Source organism: Melozone crissalis, unplaced genomic scaffold, assembly GCF_028551555.1.
Source record: "Melozone crissalis strain CALT ecotype California unplaced genomic scaffold, PUWL_Pcris_2 ptg000041l_1, whole genome shotgun sequence".
NCBI classification, from domain to species: Eukaryota; Metazoa; Chordata; class Aves; order Passeriformes; family Passerellidae; genus Melozone; species Melozone crissalis.
In genome coordinates, this window is record NW_026535819.1 from 4,599,523 (window position 1) to 4,624,850 (window position 25,328).

Below are 25,328 nucleotides of genomic sequence, written 5' to 3' on the forward strand. Positions count from 1 at the left end.
TTTTAAAATACACTGGAGTGCCTTCTTATTCGCCATTTTTTCTTTTTTCATTTTATTTCCAGACTTCAATGTTGATTTGTTTTTAAATGAAGAGCTACAGCAGAAGGGGTGAGGGCAGCAGCACTGACTGGGGCTGCTGGCCAGGACAGGGCACTGATCACACAGGAGCTTCAGACCCTCTGCTGAACACGAGCAGCACTCAGGCTCTCAGCACTCCTGCTGCAAAGGGGCTCCACCTTTCCCTCCCACAGCACCCTGCACCTTTCCCAGCAGAAGATTTGGTAGCTGACTTCCAGGCAAAGCAAAAGCAACTCACAAATGAGTAAATCAGCAATAAATCAACCCTTCAACAGCGCAGACAGCAAGCAGAAGGACCTTCTGTAACTGTACTGATCCCTTCTGTGCCTCTCCATCCTCCTCTCCACGCTGGATTTTTATCACCATTCCAGCTCCCTTGGCTTTTCTGCTCCTTTGAGGATCAGAGGCTTTTCCTTTTGAACTCCAGAGCACCACAAACTGCACTAACCTTGGACTAGCTTTAAACAAACAAACAAACAAACAAGCAAAAATATATGCCAGAGAAGGATATTGCACCGTAGAAATTTGGGCTCTAAAACTGCTTTCCATCACACAAAACTCCACTAAGTGAGAGAGAGTCTTGCCAACTGCAGCTGACAGTCACGCAAAGTTGAGAAATGGAATGAAGCTCACATGCATTTCTTGGCCTTTCCTGCACAGAATAATTCAGACATAATATATAAATAGAGCAGTGAAACAATTACTTTTTCACCTAGACCTACAACATCAAATACGTATAAATAAATTCTAGTGTTTTATTCTGTTGGGGGAAGGAATGGAGGGATTAAAAGAGAAACAAGGGTGACCTTTTTCAACAGTAAGTTTTGTAGTTCTGATGGCATGTACACCAGAGGGACTGCAGTAACTTGGATCTTGCAATAACCCAGTTTCTCCAACACGTTTGACCATTTTGAAGTCACACAGGTGGGAGGAATGAGGTTAGTGTCTTTGTAAAGCTGAAGTAGTGTGTCTAGAGTAGGGAAGAGATGAGAAGGGCTCAGGTAAGTCTCTTTAGCCATTAGTTAGATTCTGGGCTCGTATTAGCTAGGGCCAGCTGGGCAGAAGGATAATAAAAAAAAAAATCCCAAACAGACAATTCTGCTGTTAATGGTATTTCAAGGGAGAAAATAGAAACAAGGGTGGGATGACTTACTGGAGGTGCAATCTTTGGAAAACACTGGGAGCAGGACTAGCAGATGAGGATGCAGATTTGGGAGATGTCTGAAGGTTGGGGAAATATTTGTCACTAAATCTCAAACCCTGTACTTTAAGGAGGATGCTAGAGAGATGCTGGCACACTCTGCTCTGAAATTAAAATCCATAAAACCTAAGAAAAAAAGAGCTCTTATTTTTTCTTAAAGTACCATCCTATCCCTTTCCCTTCGGGTTCTCTGCCATGTTCCATGGGGACACCTATGGAGAGGGGACATTACTATGCCTAAGTTAGTTTAGGTTTCTAAGCTCTTTAAAGCTACTGTATAAAAATCATATTTATGCCTAGCTTAAAACTTCAAATGCATCCTTACAAAGTTACAAAGGATCTTTTTCCAGAAAGGGCAGAGGGAGGGGGGGAAAAAAGCAAACAAAAAAACAAGAACACCTTTCAGATCCCTTCCCCAATACATTCTTTGTTCAAAATATCTTCTTTGGAACCACCACCAAATGACTTTCTGCCACCCAGCAGAGGCTGATGCACAGCCTGTGAGCAAGCCACCATCTCCAAAAACGGTTCTGTCCCTCACTTCAGAGTGACCAGCCTACTTTACATTTTGAAAGAGCTAAACAACACAAACCAAGTTAGCTGAAAGTAGTTTTTACTTTAGACTACCATCAGGTGAAAGACTCCAAGTCCTTTCAGGAACTTTTAGGTCCATCCTAAAAAAAATCTACGTACACACACGCACACACACACGCACACTCACATAAACCAAAACCAAACTGCCAAAGAAATAAAACCCAACCTCTCCCACTGGGATCTTCCTTGTGTAGATCATCAAATACTGGAGAGGAGTGGTGAGGTGAGGATGCTGTACACACACTATATGCAACTGCATCAGAGTAAAGAACCCTTTGCTGTTCACCTGGGGAAGGAGAGGAGAAGGATTTTTCCAATCTGCCTCTGGAACCATGAGCTTCCAACCCAGACCAGGAGGTTCCAAGTGTGCCTTGCAGAGGGGCTCCCTTACCAACGAATCTCTATGCAAATTTTACAAAAGGCCATGGAATAGAGGAATAGAAAGCAAGACTCAGGGAAAAGAGCAAAGCTTAGGAGAGCAGCCCCGAGGGTGAACACAATATAGGACAAGTCTCAGGAGACACGAAGAATTCGAGCAGCCAAGGCAGGGAGCATGAGAGAGCATCACAACTACAAAAAGTAGTCCATACAGACCCGTTGGCTCTAGCCAACTCTTCTGACCCATGTGCTGTGAGAATTTTTTTCTTCCTAACAAACATTACACTTTGTAAATCTATGATTTACGTTTTGGCGAGTGTTTTGCAGTCACTAAAAAAATCCGAAACGCACAAAAAGGAAAAAATAAACACCTAGATCTGTATGAGCTTGCAACAGAAATCTGGTGGTTTCAGTTTTTTTCCTTAAAATGAAAATGCTAAATTTTGTTGTGCACAAAGCACCCCAAAGCTGTGTTGAAGTGGTGCAAGTTTCAGGATTTATGCATTGATGTACTACATATCTTTAGTACATGTTTCCTCCTACTGCAAGCACTGCCTCTAGCTTAAAACAAAAATACTGAAAAATTAACAGATCATATCTGTCCTGTTTTTTTTAATCAAATAGTCTGAAAGGCTAAATCATCTGGGGAAATACACCCAAACAAACTCGAACTCTCAACATAGCACAGAACCATATACAAAACTAAGCAGAGTTTTGTCAGAACACCATTTTAGCTGAAGGGAATTCTTTTCTGAAAGGAATGAGGAAAGCAGAAAGAAGGGGGGAATGAGAGAACATATAAAAGTTCTGCTATAAACAAAGATACAGCTTTTTTGTAAAAACCTCAGCTGCCTTTAAAATGAAAAACCTCAAACTAAACCCCTCTCCCCCAGTTGCCACTCTGCTGAGACAGAAGTAGGGAAGGAGAAGGACGGGCTTTGCCAAGTGAGCAATCACAGCTACCTGTGGATGGGGCATGGGGAGGGGGGAAAATAAAAAAAAAAAATGGCTAAAGCCACTTAAAAGTCACATGATTGGTTTGTTTTAAAGCAAGCAGGTCAATGTCATATCCACTGTTTCAAACTGCTTTGTTGGGAGAGGGGCTTGAATGATGTTGCTGTAGTCAGTCAGTGTGGGGTGGGGATAGATCTGGTGAGATTTTCAGGAGATCCAGTGGGGTCCAGTCTAAGCTGTGGTGCCTCTCAGGCAGCAGAACCAGGCAGGCATCAGGTGCTCCTAGGCCTTGCTCTCCTCCACTTTGACTGCCTGAGGTTTGATCGCTCCTGTGCGCACTGGCTTCATCTGGTTTGTGGAGGCTGTTTCCTGCAGCTTCACTGCTCCCAGACTGGCTTTGTTATCATCCACCCGCTGCTTTGCCTTGTGACACAAAAACCAAAGCATTAGCTAGGACAGACACCTCTAGGCAGGCAGAACAAGCAAACTGTGACCATCATTCATGCAGGACACTGAATCTGCTCTTGTAACACCTCACATTTAAGGATCTCAGTGTCTCACGTATTTGGCAATGCAAGTAACTTAAAATAATTCCACAGAAGAACTTAATAGAAATTAGTAGAACTAATCTCTCCTGACTTTCAAAGCACAGAATTACTCCTGGACTCAGTGAAACACCCACCTACCCAAGGGAGAACAACTCCCACATGGAGCTTCAGTTACACAGCCCTTTCTGCCTTTTCTCTGCAGCCCAAGGCACAAGCACAACAGTGTAGCAGAGAGATATTTTTGGGCTGTACAAAGAACTCAGGTACACTACCTGCTGGACGTAGTGTCCTTGCACAGAGCCCATGCTCACTGCTGGTCCCGACGGCTTCCCGCTGGGGCTGGCAGAGCTAGGCCTGGAAATCGAAGAGTCGACAACATTCATGGAGTAAATTCTACAATGGAATGAGAGCCTTATTCATGTGTGAAAAAAAAAAAAAAAAGACAGCAAAGCGGCAATAGACAGGGCACGAGTCTGTGCTGTGCAGATCAGTGAGCTCCACAGTCCAAATGACAACACACGGGTCGGTTAGGAGTAAAAAAACAATAAATTAGTCTTGCAAAAGCCTCGATGACCTGATGTGTCTAGACATGAGCACTCACATCTTCAGGACCAAAAACATTTATTCAATGATCCTCAGATTTCCCATCTTCACAAGGAACAAAAGCACACACCAATTCCAACGTGTCTCTGAGATTCAGTGAACAAGGAACTTCATGCACTTCCCACAAAGCACCAGATCAGGAACACACACTGGCCCACACCCAGGATGAAAGCCATGACCATGCATTTAGACACAAGTGCTTGGACTGAGGTGAGCACGTTCTAGACATGAAAAGCCAGGTGATCTCGTGCAGGGATGATGGGTGCACCACGTTTCTCTCCCATCCTAAGGAGCCCGAGCTGTGTGGCGGTCTCACCTGTACGTGTGTGGGGACGGGACTGACCCTCCGGAGGACATGCTCTGTTTACCATCGGAGAAATGAAACCCTTTCATTTCCATCTGGGAGGACTACAGAGGAAAATGAGTGAGAGAAAGTATCATCTTTGCATTCACAGATCACTCATTACTTCATATAAAAACTCAAGCCAAATGTTTGCCCTTCTCCCCATCATGCCCATTTAAAAGAAGAAATATTTTTCAGGTGAAGAAAATGAGGCTTGTAAGTGAAATAATCTGTTTGTATTTAAGCACCAAGCCAGCAGCACAAGCAAATACAGAACCTGGAAGTTAACTGCTGTGCTCTCTCTCCCCTATAGTAAGACAAACTTATGATATGAATCCATCAAACCAGACATGACATTAATATACCTACTCAAATGGACAAGCTTCACAACAGAGTGAAATATCTGGGCAGTATTCCAACTGTGTCTGGAGCTCACCACCCCTCAAGCACTCTGGGGAAACCTGTGTAAACATGTAATAAAACTGGAGACTCCAAACTGGATCAAGGCAGGATGTGGCTCCCTGGAAACAGAATGATGACCAGCAGCAAAAACCTGAAAACTGCCGGCTTGCACTTTGGAGATGAGGGGAAATGGGTTCCTTCATTTTAACAGCAATCCTTGGCTTGGATATTTAAGGATCCCAAACAAGCCATTCTCCCCTTTAAAAAGCAAGGAGTCAAACTTCAACGCAGGAGGGGTTACTGAATGCCATGAGCAGCACCAGGAGTTAATCCTTACCTCCCTGCTGGCAGCAAGAACAGAAGGCTGGGATCCAGGAGGGAGGATTCTTCGGGGAGCTCCTACAGGCAGGTTTTGCCCCTGGGGAAGCTGGATGGACTGTGGCAGAAGCAGGGGCTGCTGGCCAGAGCCGTAGCGGGGCAGAGGCAGCTGGGAGCCAGGCACAGGCATTGTCAGCTGTGTGACAAGGACATGTAGTTACCTTAAAGGCAGTAACAGTCTCGTGTTTGACATGCTGCCTCCCAATACCCTGAAAGCACAGCCTTGCCAAAGGGAAGCTCCCAAACAGCGCGGTCTGGCATGGAATAAACGCAAATGACTGTAACAGAGGGACTTTCACACCGAAATGGATGTTCTGGCAGTGCTGCCAACACTCAGATCAGCTGGGTTTTTAACATGCCATCAAGTTAACCTAACTGCCCGTGGATGGGGGCTGCTCTCCATTCCTACAGCCCAGTTCTCCAGTCTTCCTCATGGTCACTTCATGTGGGTCTGTTTTCCCTTCATACAATGGCAGTGTCAGTGCAGTGTCAGGTGCTTTGTTTTCACCTTTGAAAATCTCCTACACTTTTACACCAAAGCATTCTGAGGACTGGACCTCCAGAGAACGCGATGGAGATCTCAGTTCCATGTTTCACAGTGAGCTTCAAACCAATGATGGATAGAATTAAGAGCAATTACAAAAAAATACTGTAGCTCAGGGCTGAGGCACCCCCTGTTCCCTCTGATTTTCTCACAATTGCTGGATTTGGGAGGTTCTATCAACATTTTAGAATAAATAAATAAACCAATCTAAGGCTGGCAAAAGAAACCAAGTTACTCGCTCATGATGGATAAAGCATTTCTTCAAATATTTCGTTTGCCAGTGTTCTCTGTATTTTCCTCACCTAAGTTACTTTCAGGATTAACTCTTTACGTCAGCCACAACATAAAAATCCCTCTGAAACAAAAAATAAACCTTAACAAGTTGCACAAGATAAACGTAAGATGAGTTTAATAAAATTATCAAATTTCTCCAGAGAATCAGAGCACATGCCCACAAACACAGCTATGGTCACAGTAGAATTCAATGTTTTTATGTGAACCATGCTTTATTAAAACATTTTCACACATTGAAATTCCTGTTAGGAGTCTGCCAAACAGATCAGCTGAAGCTGTAAATAAGACTTGGACGACAAATGAACTGAGAAGACAGATGAGCCTTTAATACAAGTTCCTAGTTGCCCTGGAAGCTGAGGTGCTGGGAGAGATGACTGGGATTTGGCTCTCAGAAGAGGTGCTTTTAGGACAACCATTGCATCATGGCCTCCTAGGCATGCAGCACTGGAAGGTCTGACTTCCAAGTGACAAAATGACGTCTCAGCAGGGACAGACAAGGTATGAGCAACCATCTCATTAAATAAGGTGCTGCATATGTGACACCATGGTTCACTGAACAGTGTCTCGGGGAAATCTTCCGCCTCTTTACAAAGAGTTTAGTTCAGACAGACATGTTACAACCCATCCTCAGAAACATGTGGCTGTGAATTAGCCTGGACCAAAGGAGTGGCTCGCCAGTCCTGCTCCTAACCTGTGTGAGCTGAGAGTCCATCATCTGGGAGGCTCCCATACCAGCCTGGTTTATTTGCCCCTCATAAACCAGTGCCTGGCTTCCGTTCATGGGCTGATAGGGGGACCCAGACTGGGTTTTCACCACCTCCAAGGGCTGCATGCCTGGGAAGGCGGAATATGGAGGCTTCAGAGCAGTGCCTCCTGTCAGGACCATGGTGCTGGGCTGGGACAGACTGGGGTGCATGTACACCTGAGACCTGCAGGAAAAAAACATGCTTCAGTCATGATGCACAAAGCCTTTGGAGACTGTACAAGCACACCCTGCCAAACTGTATCTGGCCTGCCATCAGTTGTCAGACAACTAAACTGACAGCTTAGAAATAAACTGTGATGCCACTTTCCATTTTAGTTACCAGAATTTTTTTACTTCCATTCTTAAGCTTTTACAACCACATCCTTGTGTTGCCAGAATATTCAACAGAACAATGTTGTGTAGTATCTGATATTTATGTTTCAATATCCCACAAAACAACCTGTGCATTAGCAGTTAAGGGAGGATTCAAGTTACCTAAAGTCTGCAGCAGTTTTGCAAAGCAGGAAAAAATCAGAAGTTAAAGATTCCAACAGCTCTAGCAAATAAGAAGGGTTGTTTGTTTAAATCTCAGTGTTTAGACTTTTGAAGCACTAACTACTAATTCAGATTTTTCAGTCTCATGCTCCCTACACTGGCACTGTTATTAGGGGAAGGAAACAGCATTTGAACAAAGGGGAAAGGGAAGATGAGTGTGGGGTATCTGACCAATGTACTCAAACATCAGGAACATAAGAGAGCAATCCACAAGGAAAGGAGAACAGGAAGCAGTTACCTGAAGGGCTGTATGGAGCTGTACATCTCCTGGGACTGGGACACAGGCAGACCACCCCTCAGTCCAAGCTGAGCTTGGGCCTGTAAGGATGTGTGGAGGGAAATGGGAATCTGTTGAGCAGCAGCAGCCTGCAGAAGAAATTAATATGACTGAGAGGTACAAGAGCAGCCAGAAACTCTCCAGGGCTGTTAGAAACCCATCAGTTTCCTGTATGAGTAAATCTGCAGTGACAATTACCTACACTGGGCCCTAACCCAGCCCTGCATCATTCCCCAGAAAGGCAGCACACACTGGGAACACACTGCCCAGGCACCCAGAGGCTGATGCCTGCAAGAGGCATTTGATGGACACGAGGGAAGCAACATGCTCCTCACACAGAGCAGGCAGTGACAATCCCAGCTCTCACCTGCCTGTACTCCATCTTGAAAGGGCCCTCCCCAGCCCTATCAATACCCAATTTACTAATGAAGTTACTCATTATTATTGACTGGCTGGGGAATTCACCAAAAGTCACTTCATCTCACTCAGGCCTCAGCATCTGCTTCAGTTAAAACCAGTCCAAGGGCACTGGTACAGAAGGGGAAAACTCCTCAATTCCCTCCCTTCGGTTCCACTAAACTCTGACACCCACTGCGAAGCAGCATTCAAGGAACTTAAAGGGAGCCACATCTAAGCTCCTTTGGGCTATGAAAGTGAAAAATTACTCCTTGTTTCTTAAGTGCCACCATGAAGAATCCTTGAAACACCACGTGCAAGCTGTGCTGCTCCCTTACCTGTTGGTAGCTCTGCTGCTGAGGTATCGTCTGAGGGACCAGGCGGGGCTGACTTGCAAACACGTGGCCATCCAGGTACAGGGGTGGAATATGGTTACCTGGACATCACAAAAGGCAGGCTGTCAATTCAAGGTACAGGGGAGATACAGCCACAGCAGAGATCTGCAGGTCAAGACTATTTCCCACCTCTCAGCAAGTTAACGCAAATATAGCACCCATTCAGAAGTGTCTGTAAAGCTCCTAAATCCACATACCAACATCAGCAGGAGCAGGATTGCTGAGAATTAATCATACCTTCCTGTCAGAGGCTAAATGTAAACCCAGGTTTCCCACCTCCACAAAAGAGTCAGACACTAGCAGCTCAGAAGTTCATAACCTGTACTCTGAACTAAATGCCAGAAATCTGCTCTGCAATCATCTCATCTTTGCAGCTCAGACAGACAGAAAGAGCAAACACAGTGTTTAAGGCCTTGACACATGAGATCTAAAAGCCACATTCACCCCAAGGGTGGCACCAATTAGCAACTGCTGTGCCACTCCTGTGCTTTTGTGCAGATGTGAACCACAGGATTAAGCAGCAAGATTAGGGTGGGTGAGGAAGGAAATCACCTGATTTGGAACAATCTGTTTACCAAGTGGAAGGTAACAACACAGTCACTACACATTTCATTCTGTTCCTGAACTGAGACATGAGAAAGACAGTGCATACATAAGAAGCCCTTTGGGACCCAGGAGTCATCCCATGGAGAGAATCCCAGTACATTTCCTCTTTCCAGATGCTCTCCCTAATTACACACACTAACATGACTGAGTTAAGCTTTTCCTTTAACTCAAAGGCAGCAACACCTCCCCCTCTCCCAGAGTTCCGTGAGCTGTAAGCCAGTTGCTGTTTTGCTAAAAGCAAAAAGTGCTCAGAACCTGTGGCTTCAAAGGCAAAACAAGCAGAGGAATAGCTGATAATGATATTGGGACTGTTGAAGCCTCTCAGCCAGAGATCTCTTTCCTTCTATTCTACTGGGCACACAGTAAAGGGTAAGCAAGATCTATTGAGACATCAGAGACGACACAGAGGGAAAGCTGTCTTTGTATTAAGCTTTCACCAGTCACATTCTTTAAAGTGGGGAGACAGCACCTCTTTCTGCCTTGCCTGGGCTGTTAAGGATCTGTCAAACACCAGCCAGCCAGTTAATCTACACAGAAGCTGATCTCACCATGCTCTCATCTACCAGAACCAGAGGATGGCTCCCAGATAACAATCAGACATGGAAACGCTGCTGCTGCAGTTTGCAGGTACCTGGAATAGATGCAGAAGGTGCTACAGATGCCACAGGCATGGGAGGCATAGAAACTCCACCAAAAGAGCTGTAGCTGACACCGTTGGAAGCTCCAACACTGGAAGGAGGCTGGATGCCTGAGCCTGCACCTCCTGGGGAGTTCTGTTCTGGTAAACTCGGAGAGTTTTCCCAAGCTTTACGAGCAGACTCCATCTATGGAAACAAAGAACAATAACTACAGACAGTTCAAATGGGGAGGACATGACCAAAGCCCACAGTTGCTCATCTGTGTCCTGTGAGCCCAAATCCCCTGCACTCTAGGCATAGTGGAAAGCTGACAGGTCTGAGGTCAGGGGATTCTACAACAATTTGTAATGAACAAGAATCCTTCACAAATACTCAAATCCCTTGGTATTTGCTGAGCTTCTTGGGTTTGGGATGGAGGTAGGGTTTGGTTTGGTTTATTTGGTTTTGTTGTTCTTGTTTGTACACTTGGGTGGGTTTTGTTTGGTTTTTGCCTCTCTTTACACCACCACGCTTCCCAGGATCCCTGAGCAGCCACCTTGCCCAGTACAGAAATAGGAAAGCTCTGTTGCACTTGATTCTACAACTGGCAAGGACTTCCTGCATTCAGGACTTAAAACACACGACCCTGCACTCATGGTGAACCGCACATATGCACAGCTTTTACAAAAGTTAAATAAAGTTTAGCAATACCTAACAGAATACTCTGGAAAGATTTCCCCACAGAGAAGTGGTATCCACACACCTTCAGAGTGATCTCCCCACAGATGTGGTATCCACACCCCTTCATCTTCCTTACCTTAAGAGTAAGGTCAGCAGTGGGGAAGGACATGGGGTTCAGGCCGATGCAGCGCTGGAGGTGATGATCCCTTCGCAGGATGGGAATGGACTGTGTTAACCCTGCCTGAGGGGAGAGTCATAACAGGTGAATATTTGTGAACTCTCAGGAGAATAGTATGAGCCACCAAGGCTGACAGAGGTGCAGCTGGGCAGCTCCAGTAAGCGCACATCAAAGAATTCAGTCCCCAGTGGTACTGCACAAGCCAAGTGCCACATTCACCTAGGGTCCATTCTGCTCTTGAAATAAAGGAGGCTTTGGTTATGTGCAAAGACACCCCTCTATGCTGAACTGTATCAGCTTCCACTTAACTATCAGTTTGATCCAATAACTTCCATTTGCACAAGAGTTCTCCTTCCTGTCCCATATTTAGAAACGACCTAAGTTTCAGACAAAACTTGTTTCTGAAAAGAAACACCCTATAAGACAAATCTCCAAAATCAAAACCAGACAGCCTACAAACTTGAAGACATTTCAAAAGCAGCTTTGTGTGTGTCTAACATTGCTGTCTACAGCTGAGCTACCAGCTGGGCTTTCAGTGTGCTCACTCTTTCATAAAGAATAATAAAACACCCAGAGGGCTGGAATAAGCTGGGGAACCTCCAAAAAGGTCTGACCACCATGTTACAGTTCTCTGCCTTGCTGTGACAGCTGAAACCTTTGAGGAAGCTGGGCAGTCTGGGTCTAAACATGTCACCACCTGGACCATGGCCATGTCCAATACTTGTGTGTCTCAAGAGAAGAGACTGGCCAGCTCAAAGATGGCTTTACACAGGTCACAATGATAATAAAGTTGCTCTCTACATCATTTCTGTGTTTGTGACACTCACTGTACCACAGTTTCATGAGATTTCCATTTTGGATTTCAGTGACGTGTGCTGCCTAAACATGAAATACGAAGTCAGATGCAGACACACTTCCTCTCTTTGGAAGCATCTGAGGTTTACCTAAGGAGTATCTCCAATGAATCAATGCCAAAAGAAAAAAATACTTACATTACTGGCCAAGGCATCCTGCAATTTGGTGACAGGGTTAGCTGCAGTGCCAGAGGCAGAACCAGGTGGCAAACTGAAGTCAGAGTCCTGAAAAAGCAAAACACATAAAATTTAAATCCAGGTCCATGGGCCACCACTCTGTTTTTCATGGTTAATGACTCTAGCCTGAATTATGACACTACAAACTAAAGACTGATCTCCAGTAAGCCTTGCTGCGAACAGAAAACACTTCTCAGCACTCAGCAGCAGGCAACCCCCGGAGGCACACAAAAGCTTGGCCATGATTTTGTCCCTCACCTCTGCTACCACCCCAGCTGGTCCTTGGGACAGTATTTCCAAGTGGACACTAAATGTTTGCCAGGACATCCTAAGTACCTGGGTCTGCGTCAGTAATGAAATCTAAGGCAAACCTACAGCTGGAGCTTCCTCTAAATAATCCTTCTGCCTCAAACCACTTTTCATCCCTCAACAAGATCAAATCACCAAGAAGATAAAATTAAATTCAATCCTCACTTTAGGATTTACTCCAAATTCAATGGGTGGCACAGGAAGTACAGAATCCACGTGAATTTCCACCCCATTAACAGGGGGAATATTCCCTTCCAGCCGCTCTGTTCCCTCCGAACCCTTTCTGTTTTTCAGGGAGCGTTCGTTGCCGATGGGTCCGGGCTTGTGTTCCTTGTTCTGTCCTGAGCCTTGATCTGAATCCTTAACAGGAAAGCAGAGAGGCTGAGACACAAAGACCAAATAACCCAACCTCAAGCCTTAAAAATGCTATCAAGAACAACACAACCACTTCACGTCTCTCACTCTGCGCTCTGGCTTGGCTGCGAATCCAGATTACCTTTTTATCAGTTTGCTTCTGCACTTGCTCCTTCTGGCAGTCAGGCTTTGAGTCCACCAGGCCAGCCCCATTCATCTCCTCTGGTTTGAGGGTGCCATATGGAGAGCTGCGCTGAGAGGAGGTCGCGGAGGATTCCCGAGACTCCGCGCTCAAGTCAATGCCACTATCCCCCTGGCTGCCTTTAAATCCCTGCTATGCAAAGCACGAAATGTGTTAAAGCCCCGGACTCCGACCCAGCACCACCGAGGAAAAATCATCCCAAAAACCAGCAAGACCACGTCCCTTTGTCAAATCACCATCCTGGTTAACTGCAAAGGAGTTGGGCCTGACCTGCAGCAGCCCTTGGCTGCTCCTTCAGCTCTACACAGCCCTGAGACAGGTGAACTGATGCACCAACCACACCATGGCTTCAGAGTAAGGAAATGTGTCCCACAGAACAACTAGGCTGAGACTGCCAAACTTGCTTCACATGGGACCCAAATCAAATTTGAACTCTTGGTCTCCAGAGATGAAGAGTTCAGGAACTCCTCTGCCCTCCCTGCATTAAGGCTACAGCTACACACTGTCACAGGCAAAAGGCACAAACAGGACCTAAGGGATTCTGCCCTCCTCAACCACAGTGTGCACCCAGTGATGAGCATAACCCTGGAATAGCTCTACCACACAGTTACTCCAGATTTATACCCACACACAACACCAAGCAGGGCTGGCTTGGCTCTTTAGGTCAAGATCTGAACAGCACCAAGCTCAAATTAAAACTGCAAAGAGACGGTTTAAAATGGCACAAGCAGAGCAGAGAGTCACTAAGCACAGATGGAGCAATGAGAAGCATAAAAGCCACCTGCATTAATACTTTATACACACAATACCTTGAAGGGCACCTTAGGAGCCACTTACCTCAGTGCTGGACTCAGTACCATTAAAGGTATTTACAGGCTTGCTCCAGGAATCACTGCCAGGAGACTGAACAGAAAGTGCTGGAAGAGAATGGAGGGCAGGGTTCAGCTGCCTGAAACACAGCTATGAGCACACCCTGTACACATTACACCATCCACCTTCCATTTCTAGACATGAGAAAGGGTATTTTCACCACCTCAGAACATTAAGTGTTGCCCAGATATCTGAGACATGATGCAGCAGAGAACACAGGGTATGAGAAGTGAGAGTAGAGTACAGGGAGGAGATTTCTTAGGGAACATAAGAAGAAGAGAAAGACAGGTCAGAGAGAAACAAGGGAGGCACTATCTGCTCAAGGCTAGAGATGAGAAAATGTAGGAAACCAAAATAAGAAAAAGTAGATCCAGCCCAAGCAGCTAAAAAATGCTGTATTGTAGTAACTTGATGTGAAACAAAGACCCAAGAAGCAGATTAGGAGACTGACATGGCCAGCAACAGGAGCAGGATGGCTGAACAGTAGAGCTTAGAACAGAGGCTACTCCACATGTCTGCCTGCTCCCCTCCCATTCCCAGCATCAGACAGGAGAGGGTTTTCTTCTCTGAACCACAGACCCCCCAGCCTTGCTGCACATCCCAGAGGGCTTCAGCTCTGTGAAACCCTTTGGAATAAACAGACCCAAGCCTACCTGGGCTGTTGCTCTCCCAGATCTCCGTGCCCAGGCTGTTTCCAGACACTGTCACATCACTCTGCTCCAAGCACAGGCTGTTCTGCTTCTTAGCAAATCGTGGAGGAATGCGCGACTGAAGGACGCGGGCCTTGGCTGGTGCCTGTGACAGGAGAGGCACAGGTGTCAGCCTGGGAGGGTCCCCCAGTCTAACAAGGCTGGAAAGAGCTGCCTTTTGAAGTGTGAGGTTTTCTTCTGGCAACAACACAGTCAGAGTGCAAAGTCATCCTGCTCTGCACTGCTCCTGCTGCCCAATATCCCACCAACTACAGCCAGGATCTGGCTTAGAGAGCCAAGCTGCTTTGGATGAAGACCACTCTAGAAACTTAACTCCCAATTAGCAATTCTGCTGCAAGCCAATAGTCAGAAATCAAACTCTCCTTTTCAGACCAGCGGCCCTAAATGCATTTCTGGGGCCCAATACAGGATCTGTACTACTTTGGCACTGTCAACTGTATGTTTTTCTGTTCATACAAACACTTTCTGGGGCCTTGTTTCTCTGACTGCAACGCAAACCATGTAACAGGTCCAACTTTTCTGCCTGCCATTCCTCACCTGAGCAGCCTGCTCCTTCTTCCTTCGCTCCTCTTCCAGCAAGCGACGCTGCTTTTTAGTAAGAACCTCAATGAAGCCTTCCCCTGCCATGGAACCAACTTCATTCTCTTCTGCTGTGCTTGACACCCGATTATCAATGATGGTACCTGAACAAAGCACACAGAGAGAACACAGTGCACATGTGTGTGCATATAAAGCTTTGTAATTGCAGTAATTTAAACAGAGCACTCCAAAGAGGATCCATGCCACAATAAGTTCACCTAACAACATAGCAGCTACATTTAGAAAATAAAATAATGTATGTAGTCTGCTGACATCTAGCAGTCACTTTATCTTACAGGACTTTGCTGTCTCCTCTGTTTCAAGATGAGCACACTTCAGCTGGAGGAGCTGTGTGATAACTCAGGTAATTCTCTTTTCAGAGATACAAATTTCTTGCCTCCCTGCCATTAGCTCAGCCTCAAATTCCCCACTCTGGATCCTTTCTCAACTTCCTTCACACAACATAAATTTCAAGCCTAAAAATACATTAACATCTTAGAGAGAAATACAAAAATATTCTCCCTAAACACAAACTTTCTATAGAAAAAACATTGGAGACCCTGTCAGATCAGGCTGAAAGGTTTGTGTTTAAAATTTAACAACAATTTTACCTTCCAAGTTTTTCTATTTAGATACACAAGAATTTTCCTGTTTCTGGAAACAAATGGAAAAAAGCCCCTAACCTGATAAAAAAAATTACACTGGATTGAATCAGTCTGGCTTTAATCAGTCAGCTATAATATGTTATCCTCCTAAAATAAACAAATGAATCAAGATACTCACTTCCATAACTCAGTTCAAACTGTGACAAGGCCTCTCCCTTCTCACTTGCTCTTTGTGCAGTGGATTTGTGCTCCTTCTCTGGCTTTTTACCTGGCCCCTCAGCACTCTCTGAGTTCACATGGGAGGCCCTATCCAAGCTGTAAATGGAGTGGCTGCTCCCACCACCGGTGTTGCCAAGGCCTCCTCCTTCTTCTGTAGACCTACACAAGAAAGAAGGGAAAGGATTTCGTTTTGTCAGCAGAATGCAAATAGGAGTGACAAGAAGAAAATGAATGGATGTACGTCCACTTCAACATCTGCATATATCACAGATCAGAAAACAACTTTACCTTTTGCTCTTTATCAGGGTCCCATTCTGCTGGCTCTCATATCTGGAAGCTGCTCCCACACCAGTCCTGACAGACTGCTCTGCAAACCCTGCCGGCTCAGCCTTGCGGCTCTGCCTGTCCACCAGCGGCCTCTGGCTTGAGAAGCTCCTCTTTGCCAGCTCCCTCTTCTCTCCCAAGCTCCCAGTGCTGAGGCCACCTTCCAGCTGGCCCTCACTCTCTGGGGCTCCATCTCTTCTGTCCCGCCGCTCGCTGAAGTCGCTGCTCTCAGACGCCGTCTCCCACTCCTCGTTGGCATGGTCTGACGAGTTCTGGTAGGACAGCTCAGGGGAGCGTCTGCCCGAGATGCTGCTCTTCTCTGCAGTGCCCAGTTTGGATCTGCCTGGCCACTGGCTGGGCAGCAGATTTGGGCCTCCCTCCTCGGTGTTCCACTGCCCGACTGATTCCCTCTCCTGCCTGAGGCGTCTGAACCGTGGGGGTTTGTCCTGGCGGGGAGGACGCCGCCTCCTGAAGGGCCTGTTCTCTATGTTCTCCTGATCTGCTGAGTAATCCTCCTGGAAAAAGTGCCTTTTGTCATCCAGATGACTCTCATCAAAAACCCGGCTGGAGAAGGAATCCGTGTGTTTGTAAGAATCCTGAATGTAGTCCCTGTCAGACTGCTGCCTGCTCCCAAAGGTGTCTGATGGAGACGAGTGGCCGTACTCTTGCCACCCTCCTCCCCCACTCCTGCCCTGCCACTGGGTGGGCTCCTTACCCATGAACCCCCTTCTCCCATAGCCAGAGTTGCTCAGTCTCGGTGGCAGTGATCTCCCAAAGGCTCTTGGAGCCCTCATCTTAGGATCCAGGCTATTGTGATCATCTGAATAGATTTTGTTGGACCTCCAAGACTCTTTGAAGTCTCCCTTTTTCAAATCACTGTCCTCCCTGTCCAGCACAGAGCCTTCATTGCTGTTCTCAGAGCCCCTCTGCCGGCGACGCTTGGGGAGCTCCTCATACTCTGAGCCTTCGCTGTGTGTCTCGCTGGCAATCCGGCGCCTTGGCTTGCCCCTGGGGAAATCCTCTGGCTGGTTGAACTCCCGCAGCCCTCGGCCCCGGCTGCTCCTCTGGTTGTTGTTGCTGTTGTAGACCCCCCTGCTGCTCACAACCGTGCCTCGGCCTCTGAAAGTGAACTCTCTGAAGCCTCTCCCTCGCCCACGTCCTTGACCTCTCCCACCAAAGGCTTGCTCCTCATCGATGAAGATCCAGTTGTTTCTTTTTGTGGGAGGGAGATCATTGCTTTCTCTGGATAGTTTGTTCTCCCAGGTTCTTTCTGGCTTCTCTTCTTCTTCCTCCTCTTCTTCTTCCTCCTGGGATTTCTCAGCCTCTCGTGCAAGGCTGGTTTGGGAAGAAGCTTTGTCATCCAGTAGGTAACGCGTGGAGTTCAGCAAGGCAGCAGAGTCATCTGACTCATTTTCCACCTTCTGAACAGCTGCCTTCTCCTTCAGCGGGCGTGAGCTGTCCTCTCCTTCCAGTTTAACCTTCTCCATCTCCTTCTCCTTCTCTTCCACCTTGAGGGCTTTCAGGACTGGTTTTTTAATGGGGCCCGACCGCCGTGTCCTCCCCATTTGCTCCGGGGGCTGCCCGCTGGTGCTGCGGCTCTCAGGAGCCCACTCTGGGGTCTCCTCAGTGGCCTGCTTGGGATTGGCTCCTTCTTTCTTCCAGGGGTCAGCACTGAAGGACTGCTCATCCCGGGGTACTTCTTCAGCAACTTCTGCTGCTGTCTCTGCAGGTTTCTGATGGTGGTTGATATCCCAACCGTTATACTCAGGCTTCTTCTCTGCTTGGATAAAATCAGGCTCCAGAGGTGAGCACCTCAGGTTTGCATGGCGGCTGCCAGCAGGACAGGCTTCCTGCACACTCTCCTGGTGCTGGAACAGGAGATCCTGGCCTATCCTCTGAGAAGAGAGGCAGCTGTCAAAGTCTGCTTGGGCCTTCTTGTCAAAAGCATTCAAATACTCCTCCCCTCTCTCCTCAAAGAGATCTCGCTGAGTGCTCAGACTCTCTGGTCTTCCAGAAGCAGAGTAACTTTCATTCCTGAGAACAAAACAAACAACAAAGGAAAGTCAGGTAATGCAGAGCACAGCACAAATCCAAGGGCCCAGGCTGGATACAAGAGGTGAAAAGAAATAAACTAAGGTTTATGGTAAATCATGAGGCAATTAACCTATAAATACTAAAATGCTGAGCAAAACTGCTGTGATCCCAGGCTGTACTGCCTGGTTTGTTAAATCAATACATGATAAAGTAAAACAGATCCTATGATGAGCAGCAAACTTAAGAAATGAAGGGAGATTTAACCTCCAATGATGTGGAGATCTGAAAACAAAGAATTGGTTTTAGAATGTCTAAAAAAAAGTAGGAAACAAACTAGCAATCATCAGATTTTTTCTGACTCATGTTTTTTTACACCTTTTCATGTAGATGACAAGGCCCGTCTCCCTCCAAACAGGCTCCAAGCTGGTCAGATAGAAAACTTCTGAACAGCTCAATAGCTCTGTGCAAACCAGCTAAAACACTGAGGAGTGTAAGGGTGCTCCCAGATCAGAACCTGGGCCTGTTCACAGACATCTTTCAGGCCAGCTCTACACCTGCTTGTCAGCACATAGCTTACAGCAGCACCTCCCATCCCAGCATGCATGAGGACAGGGGAATCCTGCACTCACCTGGCATGCAGCCCCTCCATGCTCATGTTGTCAGCCTGTTTCTGATGTGACAGGGAGTATCCTTTGCTCTGCAGGGATGTGTAGCTGTCCTGGCCCCACACTGGCACAGGATCCAAGGGAGCAGTTTTCCTCTCTGCCTGCCCTGCCTGACAGTTCTGATCTTCAGACCGACAGCTGCTCCCACTGATGGAGTCCTGCTGAATCATGGGCTTCATAATTCCTGTTCACAACAGAGTTCATGCCATTAGCACCAGGATTTCACAGACAAGAAGAATTTAACAATCTCCTAGCTTGACTCCCCTTCCTTCTCAGGCAGCAGGTGGCTGCAGCCATGGAAACCTCCCTTGTAAAGGGGAGCCTGAGCTTGGAAAATGCACAGCTGGGAAATACACCTGGAGTGATATAGAAGATGACACAGCTCTCAGAGCCCAGCCCACACAGACACTACACAGTGTGGCTTGGGATCAAGTAATGCACCAACTCCAGGGAATGATTTATACATCCTGATGTTTACACTCACACCTCTGAAGATTAGGACAATACAGGAAGGTGCAAAGTGCACAGTTCAGGAACTACAGCGTTTCTCCACCACACTGCCTAAAAGGGGTCTATTAGGATTTCACATTATTGCAGTAACTCCGAAACTCATCCATCTCCTCCAAAAGGCAAGATCAGTGGATCTGCTAATCTTTCCTCCAAGGGGCAAGATCAGTCACATCCACTAAGGTCAGAAAGCAGTCAAGGAATGTGTCCCACTGCAGTGCAGAGACTGGACAGACACATGTCTACATGTCCTCCCTCCCAGTCTCCCACCACTTCCCATTCTCATCCCTAGAGAAGGGATGCCAACAAGAATGCAAAGTCTGAGCAGAGATTAGGACAACACAGCAAATCTCCATGTATGAACCAACTCAACAGCCAAGATAAACCCTGCCAACACCTCACCTGAAGGGTGAAGGGCTGAAGGGTAGAAATCCACGGGGGTGCGGCTGGGGGCCATGCGAGGGTCCATGTAGGACGGCATCATCATCCAGCGGGGGTCGAAGCCGAGCATCTGCGGGTGCGGCGGGTAGAACGTCCTCTGGGGATGGGAGTGGGATGGAGGAGGATACACCTGCTGCTGCCAGTGCTGCATCTTGTACAGCTGCTCCTGCAGGGGACAGGAAGGGCCATTGGACATGGCTGTGCTGCCAGCAATCACACTGAGGTACTGCTCGGCCAAAGGAAAACACGTGCCATCAGCAAAGGATCAATCTCTGATCAGATGGGAGGGTGGGGCAGACAGGGGTAATTCACTCCCAGCTGGGAATGTGGCAGTTGTTATTCTAACACACCACTGTGGGCCAGGCTATGTGGATCACCTTTAAGACCACAATTTGCATCTTCTCAACATGAATGAATACAAGAATGAATGAATACAAGACAGCTTCCTGTGAAACGCCACTTCATAACCGGAACCAAATACTTCAGAAGATGTTACATTTTTCAGGAAATGCATCTCTAATTTATTTAGAGTGTAGATATATTAGTTCCACCCCTGTCAGCTTAAGAGATTAGATAAAAACAACCTAAATCACATTAGAAGAGCTATTAATATTTTACAGTGTTTCCTGGGCATCCTTCAGAGACAGGCTGGCACTTGCAGGTTGCTTCCCCATCTCCCACACAGCCAGTCCACCTTCCCTCAGCTGAGGACTGTCATGATGTTAATTTGACTTGACATTTAACTTTTGCTGAAGGTCCAAAAATAATATATATTTGAAAGGAGTCTGTGTACTGAAGAAAGCTTTCAAACACTAAACAGCTCCAATTAACATCAAATGCATCTACTTACTTGTCATATGTGCCACCCTATTTTTTTGCTAAGCTTACAACAGTGTCAGATACTGTAACTGTTTATTAAAAAAGCTAATCCCCAACTGCAGAGCAAAAGAGACACCTTTAAATCTGAATCTGACACATCATTACAACAAGGAAGGCTCTGATAAATGCAGATTATATCTACATTACCTAGTCCTCTGGTACCATGGAGAAAATATTGCCTACACAATACCATCACTTCTCCATTTTATTCTCTACATGGAGCCACCAAAGCAGCAATACAACCCAGCCAAAACATGCACTGCCTCATACATACTAACATCACAGAGGGTAAGAGAAAATAAAACTTCATGTTCTTCCACTAGTGATGACCTGTGGTATTACCAGCATGACAGCAAAGACATCCAATTCTTTTTAGTTTAAGAGCATCTCTTTTCAAGAGTAACATTAGGCAGCATTTACTGCTGTACATCTGAATCATGAAAATGTCAACTGCTGAGCAATGAGCACGGGGAACATCCATAAAAGAGCAATTACTGAGCAAAAGCCAATTGTGAGCTCTTTGCTAAGATCTGCAGCAGCATTGATGATATCCCATTTCAAGTGGTTATTTTATGAAGAATGGCAATTAACTTTGCATTATCTAAAGCCTGAATACTCTGTCCCTTGGTTTGGCTCTGCTGCCCTACAGAGACTCAGTGCATCTGGCAGCAGAGCTGCACAGCACGTATGGCACATACAGCACTGAAAGGTCAGGCAAGAGCCAAGATGCACAAAGCAGCTCAGCTGATGTCTCAGTGCCCCAGAAGAGTTTTCAATGCAACAAAAATGAAACATTTAAGACCAAACATTTTTACAGTGCAAAGAAAACAATGGTCTCAAAGAGCCTCACAGGAAAAAAAAGAAAATCTAAGTAGGTATTAGATGAGAGCTGAGCAAAGGACCAGCCCTCTGCAAAGGCAGGAGGTGGAATGAGAAGTGTGCCACTCCAGAGCTCCCTCTAAGTCCAGAAGCAGCCCAGGAACTTGCCAAACTAAGCACAGTTTGCCCCTGGCAAGCAAATGGCTGCCCATACCTACAATGGTAAGGACTCAGCAAGTGCTGAGTGAAATGGAAGCAGCTGAACCCCAAGGGTTTCCCCTTCACCTGTCTTGTGTATTCAGGCACTGCAGCAGTGCTGAAGAACAGCAGCTCATCTTGTGCCACAGAGTAAAAAGAGATGTCCATCAGGTTCAAGGCTAGCCCAAAAAACAGAACCTCCCCTGGGCCTACACAAGCACCAAGACAGCCACTCATGGTTTGGATGTGGGAATATCCACAGCTTCTCCTGCTCATGAACATTTGCAAACCAGAGTTCTGCCACAAGCCACACAGTCCTAAGAGTTCCAATTGTCAGGAGATGCCCAGACAACCATGCAAGACAAGTCAACATTTCTGACAGCACTGTATTTTTCTCCCAGGCAAGTGACAAACCTGGCAGAGCTCTACCCACAACGGCTCGAGCATCACAGGGAGCAAGGAAAACTCATATAGCCCACAGAGAGCATCTCTACGCAATCAGACAGGGTATTTCCATGATCAGAAGTACTGAAAAAGGCCAGGGTAAAACCCCATTGATCTCCTCCCAGCCCAAAGACAGATGGTGTTGAGAACTGAGCAAACACAATGGTTTAGTGGGGGTCCAGACAATGGGTTGTGAGCCATTTACCTGCTGCTGTTGCTGCTGCTGCCTCTGGAATCGTGGGGGAAGAGACTTCTGGTATTTGTTGAATTCTTGTGCTGGTGAGGGAGCTTCTCTGAGCTCCTCCTCACTGCTGCTTTGGGCTGCTGCTGCTGCTGGAGCAGGACTCTCCTCTTCCAGATAGCCAACAGAGGCATCCTGTGTGTGAAACTCAGGGGTTGCTGCAGAGAAGAAAACAATCCTTCAAGAACCTGTTCATGACAGAGCTGGAAGTGCATCACCACCACCACACAACCAGCTGTGGGCATGTCCTGACTGCAATACATGGCTGAACCTTACCATAAGCATATACAGCACATCCTTTACTTTGACAGCCCTAAAGAGGGTTTTGTCCATCTTATTTTAATTATAAATTCTGAGATACTCCTTTACTATCAGCCTTCTGCTTAGGCACTGGGGAGAAAGTCCTTTTCCCCATTAGTCCTCAAATCTGGCAGCATTTACTCTTTTCTGATCTATGGTTATGAGCACTTAATATTATCATGCAATCATGAGAAGCCCATGAGGCCCATTCCAACCAGCCCTCTGCTAGCACAGCTCACTGAGCACAGATGAAGGCAACTGAAGAAGTTTGCATTTGTTTTAATACCTTTTTTAATTTAATCAACCTTTGTCAACAACGCAAAATACTCTGCAGAATACAAGCAGCAGCTGATCTCTCAAGGGCAGCTGAAGGACCCTCTGAACACTCCCTCCCAGGAACTCCCCCACTCCAACTAAAATATCAGCACTATAGCAAAAAAAGCAATTTTTACAGGGTGAGGCAGGCAGTGTTTCTGTACCTTTACGGAAAGCATGGCCATTCTCTTGTGTAGTGTTTTTCTCTGTGCTGGGAGGTCGCACATCCTCATTCTCTGTGTGTTTCTGTGTCTCCCCATTCTTCTGAGCCAGTTTGCATTTCTGATCAAGCTGCTTGAGCTTTGCAGCACAGGCTGCCAGGCGCTCCTCCCTGGCTCGCCGCTCCTCCTCCTCCCGTCGCTTCCTGGCTCTCTCGACAGCCTCAGAGATCTCAGAGTGCACAAACTTCTGTCTCACAGGCACCTTTTCTTCTTTATCCTCTATGGACTGCTGTCTGAGAACACTTCCCAGTGCAGGCTTCTGCCAGAGAAAAAACATTCCTCCGTAAGTGTGACCCAACCAGTGCCTCTATCCTGAGATCTGCATCCCATGGTGACAATTTCCCCTTCTGACTCCCTCCTCTCTATCCTCAAGCACAAATACCCCAGTTACTGGGAAGGGTTATTGTTATTTGGTTCAGTAACTCCACTTTCTCACTGACAACACCACTGTTCTGGACCAGCTTCAAGTTCTTTTCCCTAGTGGAAGTGCTATGCAGATAGATTTCTCTCCAGGTGGATATAAACTAAGAATAGAGAAATTCATCAGCATCCCATTTCCAACAAAATGTCAAATTAGCCTCTTAAGGACAGTGATGGGCTTCCAGCTCACCCTCATGAGTTCAACCTACCTGGTATTCTGAGGCAGAGCTCCAGCCATTCAGCTTCCTTGGAGGCTGCTGTGGATCCTGTGCTTTCCGGACTGGCCGGGACAAGCCAGCTGAATCATTCCAATTCTTTCCCTCCTCCAAGGTGTGCTTGACATCTGTACTGTCTGCAGAGCTCAGGGACAACTGTCGCTGCCTTCTGGGATCCCAGCTGTTCCTGTCACATAAACAGCTTTATTACTGCATTTGCTACTTGCTTTAAAAAGCACTTGGAGTCTAATCAAGTGGCAAAGGCAACTGACTCTAATAAAAAGGAAAGATCACAAAAAAACACCAGAACAAGTGATGTGCTTCTCCGAAGGTACATAAAGATCAATTCCACTATTGTGCAGCAGATAAAGGTGAGAAAAGAGGAGAAAAAAGCCTGGCAAACTGGAAGTCAGCTGCTAGACCTACACAAAAGCCTTGAAGACCACTCAAACACTGCCCAGTAAAATCAATGAAGTCACAGTAAGAAATCAGAGGGATCAAGACTCCACATTTAGAACAAGTTTTTAAAGATCCTGGTATTGCTCACTTTTACTAAAGGTCAATTGTAGGGCCAAACACAGTGACTTCTTACCACTTCTGTCGTCCATCTTTAAGAGTTTCTTCCTCTTCTTCATCTTCACTAAACTTCAGTTTCTCAGAATAATCCACTTCATCATGAATGCCTACAAAGGCAGCAAAGGGAGAACAGATTTATGAGAGAAGAAAAATAGGTCCCTTGTCCTGATAAAGCTTATGCCCCCCCTTTAGCACTAAATTACAGGACACACAGCCTTGGCATGAACTATTCACAAAGCCAAATGTCCAGCCCTGGTCCTGCAAACCACAGAATAGCTTGGGTTGGAAGCGACCTTTAATGTCATCTACCAACCTCCCTCAAAGAGCAGGGATAACTCCAGCTAGATTAGACAAGAAATTATGTGAGCAGTGTGGACACACACTAGTGAACAGCTGGACTGGTCCCAGAGGAGGAGCAGCAAACAACCTGGGAGTGGGGGCTGCACATGAGAGGGCAGTTGCCAAGCCAGACTCTGTGCAATTGGATACTGAATGCCATGACTGAAAAGGCAGGACTAACTCTCCTTCCCAGCACCCACAGTCCCATCCCTCCTGCTGTGCTTGGTGTTTTCAGATTTTAGGAGTCTTCAGATCCAGTTCCTTGAGCACAATATGACGGAAGGATCAGAAGGATCCATTGTGTCATCATTTACACCAATTTCACAACTACACAAAGCCAGAGCAGGAAGGCACTTTACCTGCCCATCCATCATCTGCATCATTGTCCAGCTCATCCAGCCCCTTCAGGTTCTCTGCATTGATGATGGTGGGCCGGGGCACTCGCTCCAGCTGCTGCCGAACTGGGCGCGTTGGGCGAGACAGGCTGGGCCTGTTCTCTTTTCTGTAGGGAAACACAGAACTGGTCACAAACAGCAAAAAGAAAATTAAAGAATGCAGAGCTGAGTTTGTAACACCAAATCTCTCCTTTTCTACTATGCACTTATATACAATGCATCCAAGTTTCTCTCCCTGTCCAGCAGTTTCTTCCCCTTGTCTACCTGGTACCCACTTGCTAGAACTTACAGATCAGAGCTGCAACCCCTCCAGTCTAGGATCACACCCCAATTCCCATGTCTGCCTGCT

General features: G+C 46.6%; 1 protein-coding gene and 1 non-coding gene across 8 annotated transcripts in view; both read right to left on the minus strand.

Moving 5' to 3' along the window:
- Positions 1-1,645: 1,645 nt before the first annotated feature.
- Positions 1,646-25,328, minus strand: part of PRRC2B (proline rich coiled-coil 2B) — a 43,580-nt gene continuing 19,897 nt past the window's right edge. For 4 of the 7 annotated variants that reach the window (XM_054283902.1, XM_054283903.1, XM_054283900.1 and 1 more), the window contains exons 9-32: positions 24,944-25,086; positions 24,262-24,352; positions 23,664-23,856; positions 22,978-23,293; positions 22,163-22,356; positions 19,579-19,783; positions 18,634-18,853; positions 15,935-18,004; positions 15,606-15,805; positions 14,781-14,926; positions 14,187-14,328; positions 13,501-13,580; positions 12,604-12,795; positions 12,273-12,467; positions 11,760-11,846; positions 10,726-10,830; positions 9,923-10,115; positions 8,629-8,726; positions 7,856-7,983; positions 7,009-7,246; positions 5,439-5,615; positions 4,673-4,764; positions 4,026-4,146; positions 1,646-3,628 (exon numbers count right to left, since the gene is read on the minus strand). In XM_054283902.1, coding sequence (XP_054139877.1) covers positions 3,488-3,628; positions 4,026-4,146; positions 4,673-4,764; positions 5,439-5,615; positions 7,009-7,246; positions 7,856-7,983; positions 8,629-8,726; positions 9,923-10,115; positions 10,726-10,830; positions 11,760-11,846; positions 12,273-12,467; positions 12,604-12,795; positions 13,501-13,580; positions 14,187-14,328; positions 14,781-14,926; positions 15,606-15,805; positions 15,935-18,004; positions 18,634-18,853; positions 19,579-19,783; positions 22,163-22,356; positions 22,978-23,293; positions 23,664-23,856; positions 24,262-24,352; positions 24,944-25,086 — 5,767 coding nt within the window. In that variant the 3' untranslated portion in view covers positions 1,646-3,487. The remainder of the gene's footprint in view (positions 3,629-4,025; positions 4,147-4,672; positions 4,765-5,438; positions 5,616-7,008; positions 7,247-7,855; positions 7,984-8,628; positions 8,727-9,922; positions 10,116-10,725; positions 10,831-11,759; positions 11,847-12,272; positions 12,468-12,603; positions 12,796-13,500; positions 13,581-14,186; positions 14,329-14,780; positions 14,927-15,605; positions 15,806-15,934; positions 18,005-18,633; positions 18,854-19,578; positions 19,784-22,162; positions 22,357-22,977; positions 23,294-23,663; positions 23,857-24,261; positions 24,353-24,943; positions 25,087-25,328) is intronic. The other 3 variants (XM_054283906.1, XM_054283905.1, XM_054283907.1) reach the window with 3 other exon arrangements.
- LOC128942209 (small nucleolar RNA SNORD62) lies at positions 9,609-9,689 on the minus strand. Its single transcript, XR_008483597.1, has one exon. It is a non-coding gene; the product is annotated as a small nucleolar RNA SNORD62 (small nucleolar RNA).